The 16619-nt window shown below is 37.3% G+C and overlaps 1 protein-coding gene across 2 annotated transcripts in view; it reads left to right on the top strand.

Moving 5' to 3' along the window:
* LOC122663971 (myosin-1-like) overlaps nucleotides 1–16619 on the top strand; it is a 34516-nt gene that overhangs the window by 13251 nt on the left and 4646 nt on the right. For both annotated transcript variants that reach the window (XM_043859642.1, XM_043859641.1), the window contains 10 exons: nucleotides 1467–1570; nucleotides 1684–1822; nucleotides 9554–9672; nucleotides 10086–10238; nucleotides 10330–10419; nucleotides 12061–12138; nucleotides 13440–13598; nucleotides 14367–14573; nucleotides 15083–15288; nucleotides 15404–15539. In XM_043859642.1, coding sequence (XP_043715577.1) covers nucleotides 1467–1570; nucleotides 1684–1822; nucleotides 9554–9672; nucleotides 10086–10238; nucleotides 10330–10419; nucleotides 12061–12138; nucleotides 13440–13598; nucleotides 14367–14573; nucleotides 15083–15288; nucleotides 15404–15539 — 1391 coding nt within the window. The remainder of the gene's footprint in view (nucleotides 1–1466; nucleotides 1571–1683; nucleotides 1823–9553; nucleotides 9673–10085; nucleotides 10239–10329; nucleotides 10420–12060; nucleotides 12139–13439; nucleotides 13599–14366; nucleotides 14574–15082; nucleotides 15289–15403; nucleotides 15540–16619) is intronic.

Here is a 16619-nt window from a genome sequence, read left to right as displayed (position 1 = left end):
GCAGGGTGGGAGGGAAGATCTGTGGCAGGAAAGAGCTGTTTGGATGTTGTTCTTATTTTATGTGAGAGGTGGTGTGAGGTAGGACGTATAGAGGGCTTTTTTGTTTGGGTCAGTTGTTTGACGGCGGGGGGAATTTCAATTCTTTTTTCCTCTTTCTTCCCCCCCCCCTTGGGCTTGGAGCTTCCCTCCACTCAATTTGTATGTCTAACATGATCTCGAGTTTTAATAAAACTCTTACATAACAAAAGCGAGGGGGAAAAAGTGTTAGTTGTGAGATCAACAAACTGTTCATTTTCAGAGTTACCTACAGTAGCAAGAGAATGCATTCGAAGACAAACTGCAGTTGGGAAGAATCGGGTTTCTTTGTAATGAGTGAGTTCTATTTTATGTTCTTTTTAACTTGTCTTCTTGTTCTTGGATTTGGGTAAGGCTGGACGTCTGCCCCTTGTATTTCCTTTTCTCATTTTGATTTAATAAACATTATGAAGCTGCCCAGGGTCCTGGAGTTCTGGGATTAAAAAAAATTCATTCCAACATGGAATGATTTTAGGTGAGTGTTGAATTATCCACCCAAAAGACTTAAGCTATTTGGTGGAGAGGCCCAATTGGTATATGAAGTGATCCATGGTCCCAATTTAGTCAGTGTGGAATTATTTTACAAAGAGCGAGGTGAGGATTTGAGATGATAGAATCAGAAATAAATCTCAAGGAACTTAGGGGTAGCATTAAGTGACTAATAGTTATACAAGGGAAAGTTTTTTTGATATGATTCAGTCATTTGCAGCAAAGACTAAGAGCTGAAATGGTGAGGAGTGCGATGATGCAAGTTGGATGAGGAGTGCTATGATGCAAGTTCGATATTCTAAGTGACGAGGAGAAGGCAAAAAGAGATATAGATTGGGGTAATGAGACTCCTATAGTTGATCGCAAGTATGTTGGGATAAGGATTTATTGAGTTGAGCTGAAAATCACGAGATCTCAGTCATGATAGTGTATCGTTTAGCATTTCAATTATGATCTAGCACATCTTGTTCAAAGGTTCTGAAGTTTAATAGGATAGCATAACTACAGTTTTGGCTACTTAAAAAATTTAGAATCACCAGTGCTGTAATGAATGGGATTCTTGAAGCATTTGTTACTGAATTTTCCAGGTTTTTAGGCTGAACCTAGACCAATAACTGGAGTCTGAAAATCATCTACTCACTTTTGTTGTCTTAGAATAGATTAAGTTCTAATTTGCCTCCCCCCTCCTGGGTCAAAACACTTGGGAGATACTGGCAACTTGTAAATAGTAATGTTGTCTGCCTTCCCTCATGTCATTGTTGAAACTAATGTTGAGTGACATGAACTTTTATACGTTAGAAAATTTGTAATCTTTTTTTGATACAGTAAGATTTCTTTTGCTTTTCATGTGTACTTTAATCACATTAATTTTCTATGTCCCCCTTTTTTGTGTTGAATCACAGAGAAGTTGAATTTAAAGAATGCAAATGAGTACAAGTATTTGAGCCAGAGCAGTTGCTTTTCTATTTCTGGGGTGGATGATGTTGAAAGGTTTCGCATTGTTATGGTACTTAAACTAATGATCTATGTCCTTTTAGATTAAACTTCTTTGAAAGGAATTTTGGTCTCCTAATTTCTTTGTATGGTGTTGTGCTCAACGCCCTTCTATTCCTATTTCAGGAAGCTATGGATATTGTTCATATTAGTAAAGAGGATCAGCATACTGTTTTTGCCATGCTTGCTGCTGTTTTGTGGTTGGGCAACATCTCTTTTAATGTGATTGATAATGAAAACCATGTCGAAGCTGCAGTAGATGAAGGTAAAAATCTTTGAAGCTAGAATGAGCATGTCTTTAGGTTATGATAGCTGATTCTTAACCTTCTTTTAATGTGGATTAATCTTTATTGTGTTTGCTGATCTGAATAGTTGTTAATAGGGTTCCAGGTGGATGTGATTCCTTATACTTATGAAGGTTAAAGGCATGTATTGGTTGATGAGGTCGAAAATAGAGCCTGGTTTTGGTGGACCATAGATAGAGAACATCTCATTATGCCTTCATGATTGACTCTGGCTATTAAAAGTTGAAAAAAAAAATTCTAGCTTGTCAATTATCATTAATTAATGAGATGAATCTTAGATAATAGTTTAATTTTGGCCCTCCCACACTTAATGATGAGAACAGGCCTGATACCCCTCCCACATTTAATGATGAGAACAGCCCTGATAATGTGTTTATAACCATGGAAAAAGAACTCGGTTGCAACCGACCGAAACCACTGAGATATATCGGTTCCGCAAGAAACCAAGACGAGTTAAGCAGGGAGTTTTAAAAATTATGGTTTCGGTGGGTTTCGACTGGTTTCGACCATATTTCACTAGTTTCGACCTGAATACCTATATAAGTGTCACTTATCCCCATTGAAACTTGAGGAAACCTGGCTGGAAACTAGGCCGGACACTTATTTTAGTTATTTATACCAGAAACCATACTAGACACTTATTTATGCCTAATATCATTTAAGGAAATGAAATTGTAATTCATTTATTTAAGATATTATTCTTAAATAAGCAAATACCCCTATTTGAATCTAATAAAAATAGTTAAAAAATCGAATTCCAAAAGGATAAAAAGTCAACCCCCCAGTTCAAGAATAAAAATTGGATTTTAGACTTTAGGTGAAATTTTCAACCTTCTAATGCTGGTTTTTTTTTTCCCTCAAATCTATAAATTCCATAAATCTTAATATGGTAAAACATTGTTAAAAACCAAAAGTGCGGTAAAATATTCATTTATTTTGATGTCTAAAAAATTATTTTCAATCAGAGCCATTTTGATAGCATGCGCTCGCACCAAATTACTTTGACCGGAACATAACTCCTTCAACATAAATCAGATTTAAGCAATCTTGGATTTGTTTGAAAACTATCAATACAAAGCTTTCTAGCAAATCTAAGATTGCTTAAATCTGATTTATATTGAAGGGGTTATGTTCTAGTCAAAGTTAATTTGGTGCCCGCGAATGCTGTCAAAATGGCTCTGAATGAAAATAATTTTTTAGACATCAGAACAAATGAATATTTTACCGCACTTTTGGTTTTTAGCAATGTACCATATTAAGATTGATGGAATTTATAGATTTGAGAAAAACCCCAGCATTAGAAAGTTGAAAATTTCACCTACCGCCGAAAAATCCAGTTTTTGTTCTTGAACTGGGTGGTTGACTTTTTATCCTTTTGGAATTTTATTTTTTAATTATTTTCATTAGATTCAAATAAGGGGTATTTGCTTACTTATGAATAATATCTTAAGTAAATGAAATTGACAACTATGACTCTCAGTACACTGTGCGTACACTAGTAAACTTGGGTAAAAAACCACAAGTACTTTTTTTAGTGTTTTTGTTATTGATGAAAATAGTTCATGCTTTGCGTTTAGAATGTCAAAAATAAGCTTTATACAACAAATCAGATCGAAAAAAGCATTTCTGGAGCTCGAAACCACCAGATCGAGCTGCCTGGGAACAAATCACAGGTTTCGACCATACCTCTTGATTTCTGGCTGGTTGAAACCCGAGTTTTAGAACCTTGTTTATAACATGAAGGCATGAAGTTGGTGTCAGTCTTATTATTTGTTTCCATCACACATCTTTGAAGCAAATAGCCTGTTTCTGGTTAGTGGCCTTTTAGATCTGACTCCTCATGTCCAATGAAAAGCCAACAATAAACTTCCAATCTATGACTGTAACATAAGATAACATCTACTAGCAGAAAGTAGGTTTTTGGATGGATGTTAAAAGCAAATATCTTGAGGGTTTGACCATATATTAAAATTGCACTTGAGAAATTTATCAAAAAAAAAAAAAAGAAAAAAAAAGTAATAACGCTTGAGAAGGTGTTCAGCTCAATTATAACCTATTAAGGTAGCTTGGTGCCCTATTCAATAATTTATATCAACTTCAACTTTTATTAAAAGATTGAGCCAAGTGAAGTTAGCTAACCCTTATGATACAGGAGAGGCAATCTAGACAAACATAACACAGGGCCATAAGTCTGTTGCTGGCCCAGACATTAACAATGGTGGGTTCTAGAGTCCTTTCTTTGTTTGGAAATCGGGGTCTCCAACTAGGACTTAGGTCAACCAGGGGCTAGAATGATCCCCAACATGGAATGGGCACCAAACTACCTTTATATGGTGTACCAAAGAACATGTTAGCTATTGTTTCACCTAAAAGCTCGAAGTTTTAGGGAAAGGCAACATCAATGTATATATCAACACTTCCCCGCACGTGTAGGCCAATATCTGATGGTCCTTGCACATGGAGCTCACACGGCATTTTCCTTCGCATGGCACTGAGGGAGAAGAAATATCGGGAAAACTCTTCCGATGCACTTCCCAGGAGTCGAACACTTGACCTCCCTGCTTTGATACCAAGTTGCGAAGAGAAAGATTGGAGAATAGTTTGGCTTGTTAGAGATGACAGAGGCTGTTCTTACATATAATAATCTCTCTTCTCCATCGGATGATGACCTTCTTATTGCTATCAGGAAAGGTGTCAGATCTTGTATCTTACACCCTATTTCTAACTTTGTCTCTTTTAAATATTTATCTCCTTCCTATCGTGCTTTTGTCTCTTTGTTATCCTTTATATCTATCCCATAGGGCTGGAAAGAAGCTATTACAGACCCAAAATGGAAAGATACTATGGTAGAAGAAATGCAGGCCTTGAAGAAGAATGATACTTGGGAGCTGGTTCCTCGTATGGAAGGAAAACAAAAACCAGTAGGTGCAAATGGGTTTTTGCCATCAAATAGAAAGCAAACGGTACTATTGAGAGGTACAAGGCAAGATTGATTGCCAAGGGATATACTCAGACATACGACATTGATTATCAGGACATGTTTGCTCCTGTTGCTAAAATGAACTCTGTTCGTGCTTTACTATCTTGTGCCACGAACGTTGAATGGAATCTTTAGCTACTAGATGTTAAAAATGCCTCCTTAATGGTATTTGGAAGAAGGGGTCTACATGGACATCCCTCCAGGTTTTGCTTCAGCAATCGCAGTTGGAAAAGTGTATAGACTACGGAAATCCCTTTATGACCTTAAACAGTATCCTCGGGTTTGGTTTGGCCGTTTCCATAAAGCTATGCAGAAGTTTTGGATACAAATAGAGCCATGCTGATTAGTGATGACACCTTGTTTGTCAAACACAAGGACGGTAAAGTCACTGCACTTATTGTATATGTCGATGATATAGTTATAACAGGCAACGATGATGCAGAGATTTCCTTATTAAAGGCTCAGTTGGCAGCAAAATTTGAAACCAAGGATCTTGGACAGCTCAGGTTCTTCTTAGGGATTGAAATTGCCCGTTCTACCGAAGACATTTTCATTTCCCAAAGGAAGTATGTTTTGGACCTTCTTGAATAGACAAGTATGCTTGGGTGTAAGCCTCTAGATTCCCCTATTGAAGTCAATCACCAACTCAGCTACGTAGGTGGTTATTCAATTTATAAGGAAATATATCAATGTCTCGTAGGAAGACTGATATATCTCTCTCATACTAGACTAGACATCTCCTATGTTGTAGGGATTGTTAGCCAATTTCTACATGATCCGAAGTCCCCTCATCTCAAGGCCATTTATCGGATTCTACGGTACTTAAAGTCAGCACCACGGAAAGGTCTTCTATTTTCCAATAACAACAATCTGAAGTTGGAATCCTTTAATGATGCTGATTGGGCAGGTTCCATTGATGATCGACGTTCCACTTCTGGGCATAGTTATCAAGGCGTCGCCATGGCGATGCCATGGCATCTAGGCTCCTTGGTTGCCTTGGAGGCTTGGACACCTTGGGCGCCATGGCGGGCGCCTTGTTGCCATGGCGGTGTCGTCTTGAATTTTGACCCTCTAAAACGCCATGGTCGCCTTCCCGCCTTGATTACTATGCTTCTGGGTGTTGTACATTCCTAGGTGGAAATCTGGTTACATGGCGTAGCAAGAAACAGTCAGTTGTATCCAGGTCTAGTGCAGAAGTTGAATACCAGGCAATGGCACAAGGGGTATGTGAGTTGATTTGGTTAAGAATGCTTCTTAGAGATCTAAGAGAGACATTTGAGGGACCTACGAGGCTCTACTGTGGCAATAAAGTTGCAATTAGTATCACCCATAATCCAGTTCAGCATGATAGGACCAAACATATTAAGCTGGATCGCCACTTCATCAAAGAGAAGCTCGAAGAAGGCCTAATTTGCATACCATTTGTCACTACTGAGAACCAACTAGCTGATTCACAAAGGGTCTGACTTCTAAGTCATTCCGTCTTGTTGTATTCAAGTTGGGCATGAGGGATATTTATGCACCAACTTGAGGGGGAGTGTTAAGAATAAAGGTTATTGTAACCGTCTAGATTCATTGTATGTGGGCTAAGGGCTGTGATTGTGCTATGACTAAGCCCTAGCTATCATACCTTATTTGTAACCCTTGTCCTTATTATAAATAAGAATGGCCTCTGTCATCATTGACAAGCCAAATCATTCTCCATTCTTTCTCTTCTCAACTGAACATGAGATGATGCCTTCATTACCATGCTCCTTTCAATAGTTATGTGAATATTCTCTACAGACTAAACTCCTAGGATTGAAAGTAGTTAAAAACTCTTCTCCAGATTCCTAGGAAGTCTAAGATGGTCTGCAACAAACTGCTTAGAATACTGAGCCTAAAGGTTAAACCAGAACTTTCTTCACACTACTTTCTATGAGCAGTAGAAAATCATTTGGTCAAGTTGAAGAATTGTGCCTAAATCCTTGACAGGCTGCACTTGCTTGATCCAACCGCGAGGGCCTGATTTAGTAGAAATTGGGTTAAGCTGGTCCCCACAATTAAGCATTGTGTTGGCTAAACAGCATCTATGACTCATGACTAGTTAAACAACTTGACTACTGAGTTCTCCATCGCAATAAGGTGAAATTGGTTAATTTCTGATGGGAGGTTGACTAACCATTCTCAAATCAACCAGTTACTGGATATCCTTTTTTCTTATTTTGTACTTCTAGGCAATATAAAAAAAAGCTTAAATTCTATGTGAAGGTTATAATCCTTAAAAAAAAAACGATGGGAGTAATGTAGAACAGCCTACAGTTTCCGTTTTTTGCACCTATTTCAATCGAATGGTGCTTGGAAGGACCCTAGGGAGAGAGAGAGAGAGAAAGAGAGAGAGAGAGAGAGAGAGAGAGAGAGAGAGAGAGAGAGAGAGAGAGAGAGAGATCAAGGTTTGTATATATTAGGTACTAACCAAAGAATGGAAGATTTATAGAAGTAAACTACGGTTCTAGACATGATATAGGGTATGAGTAGAATGAAGGTAGGAGAAATGAAGCAAGATCCATAGAGGATAGAAAAGAAGAGGTGAAACATTTCCCTTGGTCACCTGCTGGACACACGTGAGACACCTCACTGAAACTGACTCAAATCTTATTAATCAATTCCACTAAAACAGTGGGGATTATTATGTGTTTGTGAGTTACAAAAAAAAATGGAAAGATTAAAATAGAAACTTCTAACAAGACTTATTGACTCACTTAATACAACTCGGATAGAAACTAAACTCCCTATAACATATGAAGGAACCCCACGACTTGCATACAGAAACTTATGGAAAATTTTAGGCAAAAGGTTTTGTGCACGAACATGTACTTACATGACCATGGTCCAAGGCTTCAACCGTCAGATGGGGGAGAGAGGGGAGTGGGCAATAACATTGCTCTCCCCTATTGGACAAAGCGGCCGATGAGCCGACTGTTTATATACTCCATAGTTGTCAAGGCATCACCTAGGCGTCTGGATGGATTTTTTGGGCCAAGGCAACAACACGCCTTGCCCACCTTGTGTCCTGGGAAAACGCCTGAGTGTACAGTTTTTTATTATTATTTTTTTAATATTGTATGAAATAGATTCTGTTTCTAACCCTATCATAGGGGTGTCAATCGTTTTCGGTGTGAGAATGGGTGAACCTGAAACCAAACCGATAAGGGAAGGGTTGGTTTCGCGGTATTGGTTTGGTTTGGATTTGGTTTATTTGGTTTTCTCTTATTGGGTTTTGGTTTGGTTTGGATTCGGTTTATTTTGGGTTTCCTCTTATCGTTTTGTTATCGGGTTCGGTTTTCCATGTATACATATACATAATTATGGGGAAAAAAATATTGTTTTTAATGATTTTCGGGTTGGTATTGGTTTAGGTTCGGTTTCAGTCTGTTTTTCCATGTTCGGTGTGGTTTTCAGTTGGTTCCACAATACCCCAATCTGAAGCCGGTCCAATAAGCCTCAGTTTGGTTCGGGCTATTTCGGCGGGTCGGTCTGGTTTCACTTGTTCGTCCCACGTTTTGATACCCCTACCCTATTATCAGTTTGTGTATGCCAAATTTTTGAACTGCAATATATAAAATCCTTGGGTATATAGATGATTACCTCCACTATTGTTGTCCATTTTCTGGTATTATTGGGTATGCCAATTCACAGAGGAACATATAATGAATATGCTCATATTATATAAATGTTTTGACACTTTACGTCGTTTTTGTCAAGGCGTCACTTAGGTGGCCGCCTTGGCATCCATGCGCCCTGGTCACATTGGTTGCCTTGGTTGCCTTGCTTCCATGCCTCTCCAACGCTTTGGTTTATTGTTTTGATTTTTGATGAATATGCTTATATTATATACTATGTTTTGTTATTATATGATGTTTTTCTCATATTAGGTCAAATATCATATTGCATTGATATGGTTTCTATGCCTAGGCGGCGCCTTGTCACCTAGGTGCCTAGTGCGCTCAGGTGCTTTGACAACTATGTACATGGCCCATGCATAAAACTGGGTCCAAAATTATATACAGACTTATTTTTAGTTAATTGCAACTGTCTAAAAATCTAAGATCTGTAAATATTAAAAAGAGTAAAAATGATTTTATTAAAATAGTAAATTAATTTAAATACCAAATATCTCTGAAGAATTAATTTAAAAATAGTTTTATTAAAGTTGTAAATTAATTTAAATACCAAATAACTCCTAAAGAATTGCATTATTAGCTGCATGAAAAATACAATCACTCCCCTCCATGTTCCACAAGTGGAAGCAACACAAAAATAAACCCAAAGAACTACATCCGCTAATGGCCTGGTTCCACATCAGGGAGACCTTGTTGGCTTGCCACACAACTGGTAACCCATGACCTATTTTCTAGTTTACCAATAAATAACTCAATTGCTGTTTTTTTTTTTCCCCACATGAAGTAATGAATATTTGTTGTTAATCAATATATCTCTTTATCTCCAATTCTTCAAAAGTAGGGCGATCCCTCTGTTGATTTGGGGATACTAAAAGCAGTTATAGTGTTTACTACTTTACTGTAAGACACTTCAAAGTTTGCTAAGAAAGATGTATAACTATAACCCTTGGTTTTCTTCTCTTACCTCCTACTTTATTTCTGACATGCATGATGCATAATTTGATGAGCAGTTGTTTTCATGTCCCCTTAATTGGAATTTTAATTTTCAGGTCTAAACACAGTTGCCCAATTGATTGGTTGTACTGTTGATGCACTAAGTCTAGCTTTGTCAACTCGCAAAATGAGAATTGGGAATGATAATATTGTCCAAAAGCTTACACTATCTCAGGTAACATAAACTTTACGAGGCAAATCTATGGCTATCTTATTACAGACTTTTAATATTTTACCAGTCGCCAAACTCCATGTGGACCATGTGCATGGAGATTGATCCTCCACTTGGTGGGTTCCTCATGGAAATCTTTTGTACTGAATCCAAACTTATTAGATCATTCCTGACAGAATTCTCTAGACTACATATTTTTTCTTGACTTTCCAAAGAATAGGATAAAATGAATATTTAATACAGCCACCTGACAAGAGTGACATCAACAGGCAGGTCACACACCATTGAGTGTGTGCCATACTTTCAAATGTATGCATTTTGCCAGACTGTCCTCATGAGTTGTGTTACGGTAAGTCTGGTTTCTTCTGGGTTGTGTTGGAATCCTAAAATTCTTTATCCAATTTTCCTTGTTTTAGGCAATTGACACAAAAGATGCAATGGCCAAATCAATCTATGCTTGCTTGTTTGAGTGGCTGGTTGACCAAATCAACAAATCACTGGAAGTAGGAAAGCGGCGTACAGGCAGATCCATCAGCATTCTTGACATCTATGGCTTTGAATCATTCGATGTATATTTCTCTTATGCTTGCTTTTTGAATCATTCAATGTATTTATGGCTTTGAAATATTCCTAGTGCTTATTTTACCGTTTTCTTTACAGAAAAATAGTTTTGAGCAGTTCTGCATAAATTATGCAAATGAGAGATTGCAGCAACACTTCAATCGCCACTTGTTCAAGTTAGAGCAGGAGGTAGGGGGCTGGCCTTTTCTTTTGGATAAGAAGATATATTAACGTATCATCTTGAGTATGATGTTTCTGGAAAATAGATTTCCTTCAAAATATTCCTGAAAAAACTTGATTAGTTGATTGTTAACTGAATTGGTTTTGTAGTCGTAGTTAGCTTTGATACTCTTACTGTGATGCAACTTTCAACTTCAGACATTTCTTTCATAGGGTGATGCATTACGGTTCAAATGCATATTTCCCTAGTCCTGTAGGGTCTGGTCTATGAATTTTTCTCCTTAACTTAAACTCTTTTTATATACCTAAAATGCATTTGTCTAGAGAAGGTCAGAAAATTCTGGAAAAGAAACTATCTTTTCTGTTTTTCTGTGTTATAATTCTTTCACTGCTTTCCTACTGTCTTTTTATATCCAACTTTTAAATACTGGTAATATGGTGATGCAGTTTTGGCTGCAACAATCAAACTTTATTGCTTATCCTATTCATTTTTTCTCATGTTAAACAATTACAGTAACCCTCTTTCTATAATTTTACAGTAATAACCTCTATTGCCAAATTATATTCTCAAGTAGCCAACTCAGTTTTGTACTGAAAACTAATAAACTTAATTTAACAGTGTCTAAATTTTTATGGATGCTGTAATTCATTATTAATTAGAATAGGTATTCCCTATTTATTAGAATCCTTCCTTCACGACAGAAAATTTAACCTTTTTTCTATATGATTTGTTTTATACATTGTCTAAACTCACAATACATGTTATATTTTGTGCCATCCCCAATAATTTAGGGGCATCAATGGTAGTGGATTAGGTCTCGATCCATGCATTGGTACCTGATTAGGTTACTGGATCAATTATTAGGTTTCTGGTAAGTTTAAAAATACATGAAATTTATGAAAAATTAAGGATGAATGTGTATATTTTATTTTTTTTAGTAATTTTCTTATTTTCTTTGCTTTCCTATTATGCAACTGAAATTTTGATGTTTGATACCTAATTAATAAATGTGTAAGATACCCAATCAATTGGGTCTACTATTAAATATATCATACGTGGTTCTGGACTTGATAAAATATGAACCTGTTACTTTTGGGATAGTTCAAGTATGGAATACATGGTCTTGAGTTATTTACACCCTGCTCTATCAAGGTTTTGAGGTCAATCCTAATCAGGATTACCTGACCTGGGATTGAATCAGATGGGTCTGTTGCATGTAATACATTGGGGATCATCCAATCCACTTGCAAGATCAGTTTCTTCTGCAAAGTGGATTGACCAATGCAACCTGGATTTGATTAGGACTGGATTGGACTTATTATCCAAGATCCAATATTAATATCTGGATACCTATGGTAGGTTTTCTTCTTGCTAAGGTATTCCTTTTATTTATTTTTGCCCTTTTAGTTATTAAAAACTATATAAAAATTATTATCTTGTGGCGTTTTCTTCTTACTAAGATATTCCTTTTATTTATTTTTGCCCTTTTGGTTATTAAAAACTATATAAAAGTTAATGTCTTGTGGCATTATTGATAAACAAAATCCCTTGGAAGTTAGTTAACAGAGGGTCATTGTTATGAATATCGCGCGTAAAACGTAGTTATGAGTTTATTGTTATTGATCAATAACATGGATTCATCGTTTCAGGAATATATCCAAGATGGCATAGACTGGGCAAAGGTTGACTTTGAAGACAACCAAGACTGTCTAAATCTGTTTGAGAAGGTATGTCATTCATTAATTATTCATGGTACTACAGTTGATTAATTTATTTGTTGGCATTAGTAGAAAATAGTTTACCAAGGAAATATGGTGTTGAAGAGGAAGATGTTCATACTGGAAGCAACAGCCTAAATTTTCTAAGGACTACCAGTCCCTAATTTTTCGGTTGCCATAGGTTTAGTTCCTTTGCATCTGTTCAAGGGTTTCCAAGTTCCTCCAGTATGCACCAAAATCCCCAAGACAAAATAACCATTATTATCTTGATGACATCTTCCAAAATTGAATTTCTTAGACAGCGCAGGGAAAGGGAAACCCCTACCCCTCTTGTTCTTTGGAAAACATGAAGAATCTTTCAATGTGTCAAATGATTTTTCGCATGAACAATGGAAAACTTTCAATTGATTCCGCATGTTTGGCAGTTAGCTTGGAATTGTTTGGATGTTGTCAATGTGTGTACCATTTGTCCAATTTTGATCTTTTTCACTTTTCAGACAACCACGTATGGTTAGTTGTGTTTTATGGAATATCAGATTAATTTTCCTCCGTAGCACCAGAAGGAACAGCTGGTCACACTACTGGCACTAAAATTTGCACATTATTGTATGTTGACTAAGAAGAGGGAGATCCATTTGTCCATCCCTCCAAGAAAACAAAATTGCAGAAAATAACAAGTTATAAGAAAAGCTGAAAAGACGAATACCTGGAACAAGCTCTGAAACCTTGATTAAGCTTCAGTAGACATCTTATATTCATTAAATTATCCCTAATTTCCTGGACATTATGTTATGATATCATTGTCACTAGCAAGCAATGATCAGAGTTTGGGAAAGGTTCTGGTAAGCTCCATTCAAAGAGATGTTTCATTACCACCTTACAGCAGAATGTGCCAATTCCTCCTGGTTAATAAGAAGTTATTTGACTGATTTGGTGGCTTATTTAAGTTTTTGTATTTTTATGTCGTAAACTTCTGATCAGTAACTATTATTGGTGTTCCTATTATCTTCCGCTCAGCCCACTACAACTTCACACCACCCCTCATCTTCTTATGCTTTCAATTCAGTTTGTTAAACAAGAATGCTGCAAACTTTCTTCTCTCTCATAAACAATTTTGTGTTCCAGTGGAAATCAGAAGGAAGATTATATAATCAAATCATAGTTCCATTGCTTTCTTAATATAATCAATTGATAGTTCCACTGCTTACTTTTAGGACATATTTCTATTGTTGTATGTGTTGAATTAATTTCCAGTTAACTATTAATTTATGATTTTAACTCTTGAACTGTTTTTCTGATTGTTCATCCAGAAACCGTTGGGTTTACTGTCTCTGTTGGATGAGGAGTCTACTTTCCCAAATGGCACCGACTTGACATTTTCTGACAAGCTGAAGCGGCATCTGAACTCTAATTCTTGCTTCAGAGGAGAACGAGACAGTGCTTTCACTGTCCTCCATTTTGCAGGAGAGGTTGTCACTTGTCCATTAACAAACCCTCTTGTTTTGAAGAACATGGAGGGAATTTGTGGTAGAACCTATAAATACAAATGGCAGTGATCTATCACATTGAATTTTGACATGTATGCCGTTATTAGTTTCAATTGATAGGGTCAGGTTGGATTAAAAGTTGTCCAATCTGAATCAGACCCCTGGATTAGCAGCATGTGAACTGAATCATCTCATCACTCAACTTACTTGATCCTGTTCTGGACTTGTATATCCATGTCATAGTTATCAAGGTGGCAAGGTGACGGCATTTTAGAGGGTCAAAAATCAAGGCGACACTGGCATGGTGGCAAGGCGTCCAAGGCGACCAAGGAGCCTGGACGCCATGGCGATGCCTTGATAACTATGATCCACGTATCTTGTTGCTGTCATGAACCTGCACATTGTCCATACCTTGGCTGTAACTTACTCTGACCATGTTCTAACTGTGAGGAATGCAATCTGGCTGAAAAACCATAAGCTTTCTGTGTCCAAACAAAACGATGCAACTGGACTGTTTCCTATCCTTCGTTCTCTTTTAATATGCACACCTCTATGTTATGGTGATGAGCAAGTCACTGAGAGTTAATGCTCCGAATATTGTACGGTTGGATCATGCACCCATGCATGTCCACCTGGTGCACCATGCTGCCTTCTGTGGATCATCTTGTTCTCTGGCATATATTTTTGTTTTTGCATTTCTATGTGTTCTTGCTACCTAATGATTTGAAGTTTATTCGCTTCTGTACTCAGGTTACATATGATACAATTGGGTTCTTAGAGAAGAACAGGGATCTATTGCACTTGGACTCTATTCAGCTTCTGTCATCTTGCACATGCCGACTCCCTCAGATATTTGCATCCAATATGCTTATGCAGTCTGAGAAACCAGTGGTGGGTCCTATATATAAATCGGGTGGAGCTGATTCCCAGAAGTTAAGTGTTGCAACAAAGTTTAAGGTAAAATACGATTTAGTTTCTTTCTTGTGCCTGGACTTGACTTTAAAGTTTCACATAATCCATAATCACTTTATGAATAAAAAACATGAGGAAATGTAAAAGAGGAGAAGTATTCTATATGATTCTTCATGTTGTGATTGGCTATGATGCTTTGTGCATGAACTCTGTGGTCTGAAATAGCTGTTGTGATTACCATTTTAATGTGTTTACCCCGGCAGTTAACGCCCAAATAGTCAATGAGTAATGATAAATAATAGCAATTATTGCAATGGCTGCTGCTGCAACATATTAATCTTTTGGCACTTCTTGAAAAAGGTGCCAGCTACTGCAGAGATTGTTGTTTCCATCCATACTATTTATCTTTTTTGAGCCTTATAGCATTCTCAAGAATTTCCTTTACAATTTATGTTAAAAAATTGAACTTGTAAGTTGAGACCCGCCTTGCTCAAATTTAGGGTTCCCATATGCCTTCCTGTGCTTGTCATTATTAACTTGTATATTTTTTTTAGGGTCAACTTTTCCAACTAATGCAACGGCTTGGGAACACAACACCTCACTTCATTCGCTGTATCAAGCCCAACAATTTGCAACGTCCTGGAATCTATGAACAGGGACTTGTATTGCAGCAGCTAAGATGTTGTGGAGTCCTCGAGGTGGTTCGTATATCAAGATCAGGCTACCCTACTAGGATGTCTCACCAAAAATTCGCAAGAAGGTTGCTTTCTAGTTAGATCTTCTCTGTTCTTTTTGTAACAATCTCTCCCAAAGTATGTATTTTGCAAGATTCTGAGATTCCCCACCCCTGCTGGTTGTTTTGAACCTCACACCAGATACGGTTTTCTTCTTCTCGAGAGTGTTGCGTCTCAAGATCCATTAAGCGTTTCAGTTGCAATTCTACACCAGTTCAATATTCTGCCAGAGATGTATCAAGTGGGCTACACAAAATTATTTTTCCGAACAGGGCAGGTAGGATAATACTTCTTATCCTCTTTGTCCAAACTAAACTGTTGTTATATATATAATATGCATTTAGATTTCTTGACTTATGCCATTCATTAGGTATAACATAGTCCTAGAAAAAAAGAGCAGTTTCATATATCTTTTAGACAAAAGCTGATAAATATGGTAACATCCAGAGCGAGATGCTCAGCCTGGGTTATGTCAAGGTGGGAGCCATGATATTGTGGGTATTGTTGTACTCCGTGATTTGTAAATGCTTCTTTGCTTTGTTGAATCTGGCTTCTATAGTATGAAAGATGTCCTGACTAGTCATACTTCATTATGAAACCAACACATCCATGCATTTCTGTTTGAGCTGAAGCCTGCAAAAAAGTTATTATTTATTAGTGTTTTCACAAATCTTCTGCATAGAAATAAGCTATGAAAGTCAAAGTTCTCTGATGCTTTGGGTGATCAATGTAGCTTAGCTTTTTGTTGCTGGTCCATCATCTTCCACTCTTGTTATTATGTGAAACTAAGTTTCATGGGCACTGCCTGACTAACAAATGTGACACTGAGCATGTTGGGAAGTAAATTTCTATTTCTGTCCTTGATCAATTCTAGCCATTAAAAAAAGGCAAAAGTATCAGAGAATGTTTGTTTTGCCAGCGCAGGCAACACTGGCGGTTGTATTTATCCATGGGTGGGTCCCTGTAGCCAATCTGACCTGTTGGTTTGATAGATTACCCTCTTGATCGGTCACATGTCAAATTTCACACAACTCAACCATATGGCCCTGCCTTGTATTAGATTTTTCGCATGTTTTTTGAACTGTTGAACTTGTATATTGCTCCTTTCCACATCTATTTTTTACTTTCTACCCATGCTTTTACCATATTTTTGCCATGTGTAAGAGTTCATTTCTATTGAAATTTTACAAATGGATAGGGTTGGTGGACCTACCTGAGGCTAAAAATTGAGCACCAAATACACTGCCACGTGGCAGTTAAAGCCTCCCAGTGTTGCCTACAGCCTGCCCCTGGCAGAACTGGTGTTCTGCCACCCCCTTCGTGAATAAGGATATTTACTTTCAGTTATTTTTGCCTC

Source organism: Telopea speciosissima, chromosome 6 (assembly GCF_018873765.1).
Source record: "Telopea speciosissima isolate NSW1024214 ecotype Mountain lineage chromosome 6, Tspe_v1, whole genome shotgun sequence".
In the NCBI taxonomy this organism is placed as follows: Eukaryota; Viridiplantae; Streptophyta; class Magnoliopsida; order Proteales; family Proteaceae; genus Telopea; species Telopea speciosissima.
The sequence above is the reverse complement of the archived record's forward strand: the minus strand, read 5'-3'. Positions and strand labels throughout refer to the sequence as shown.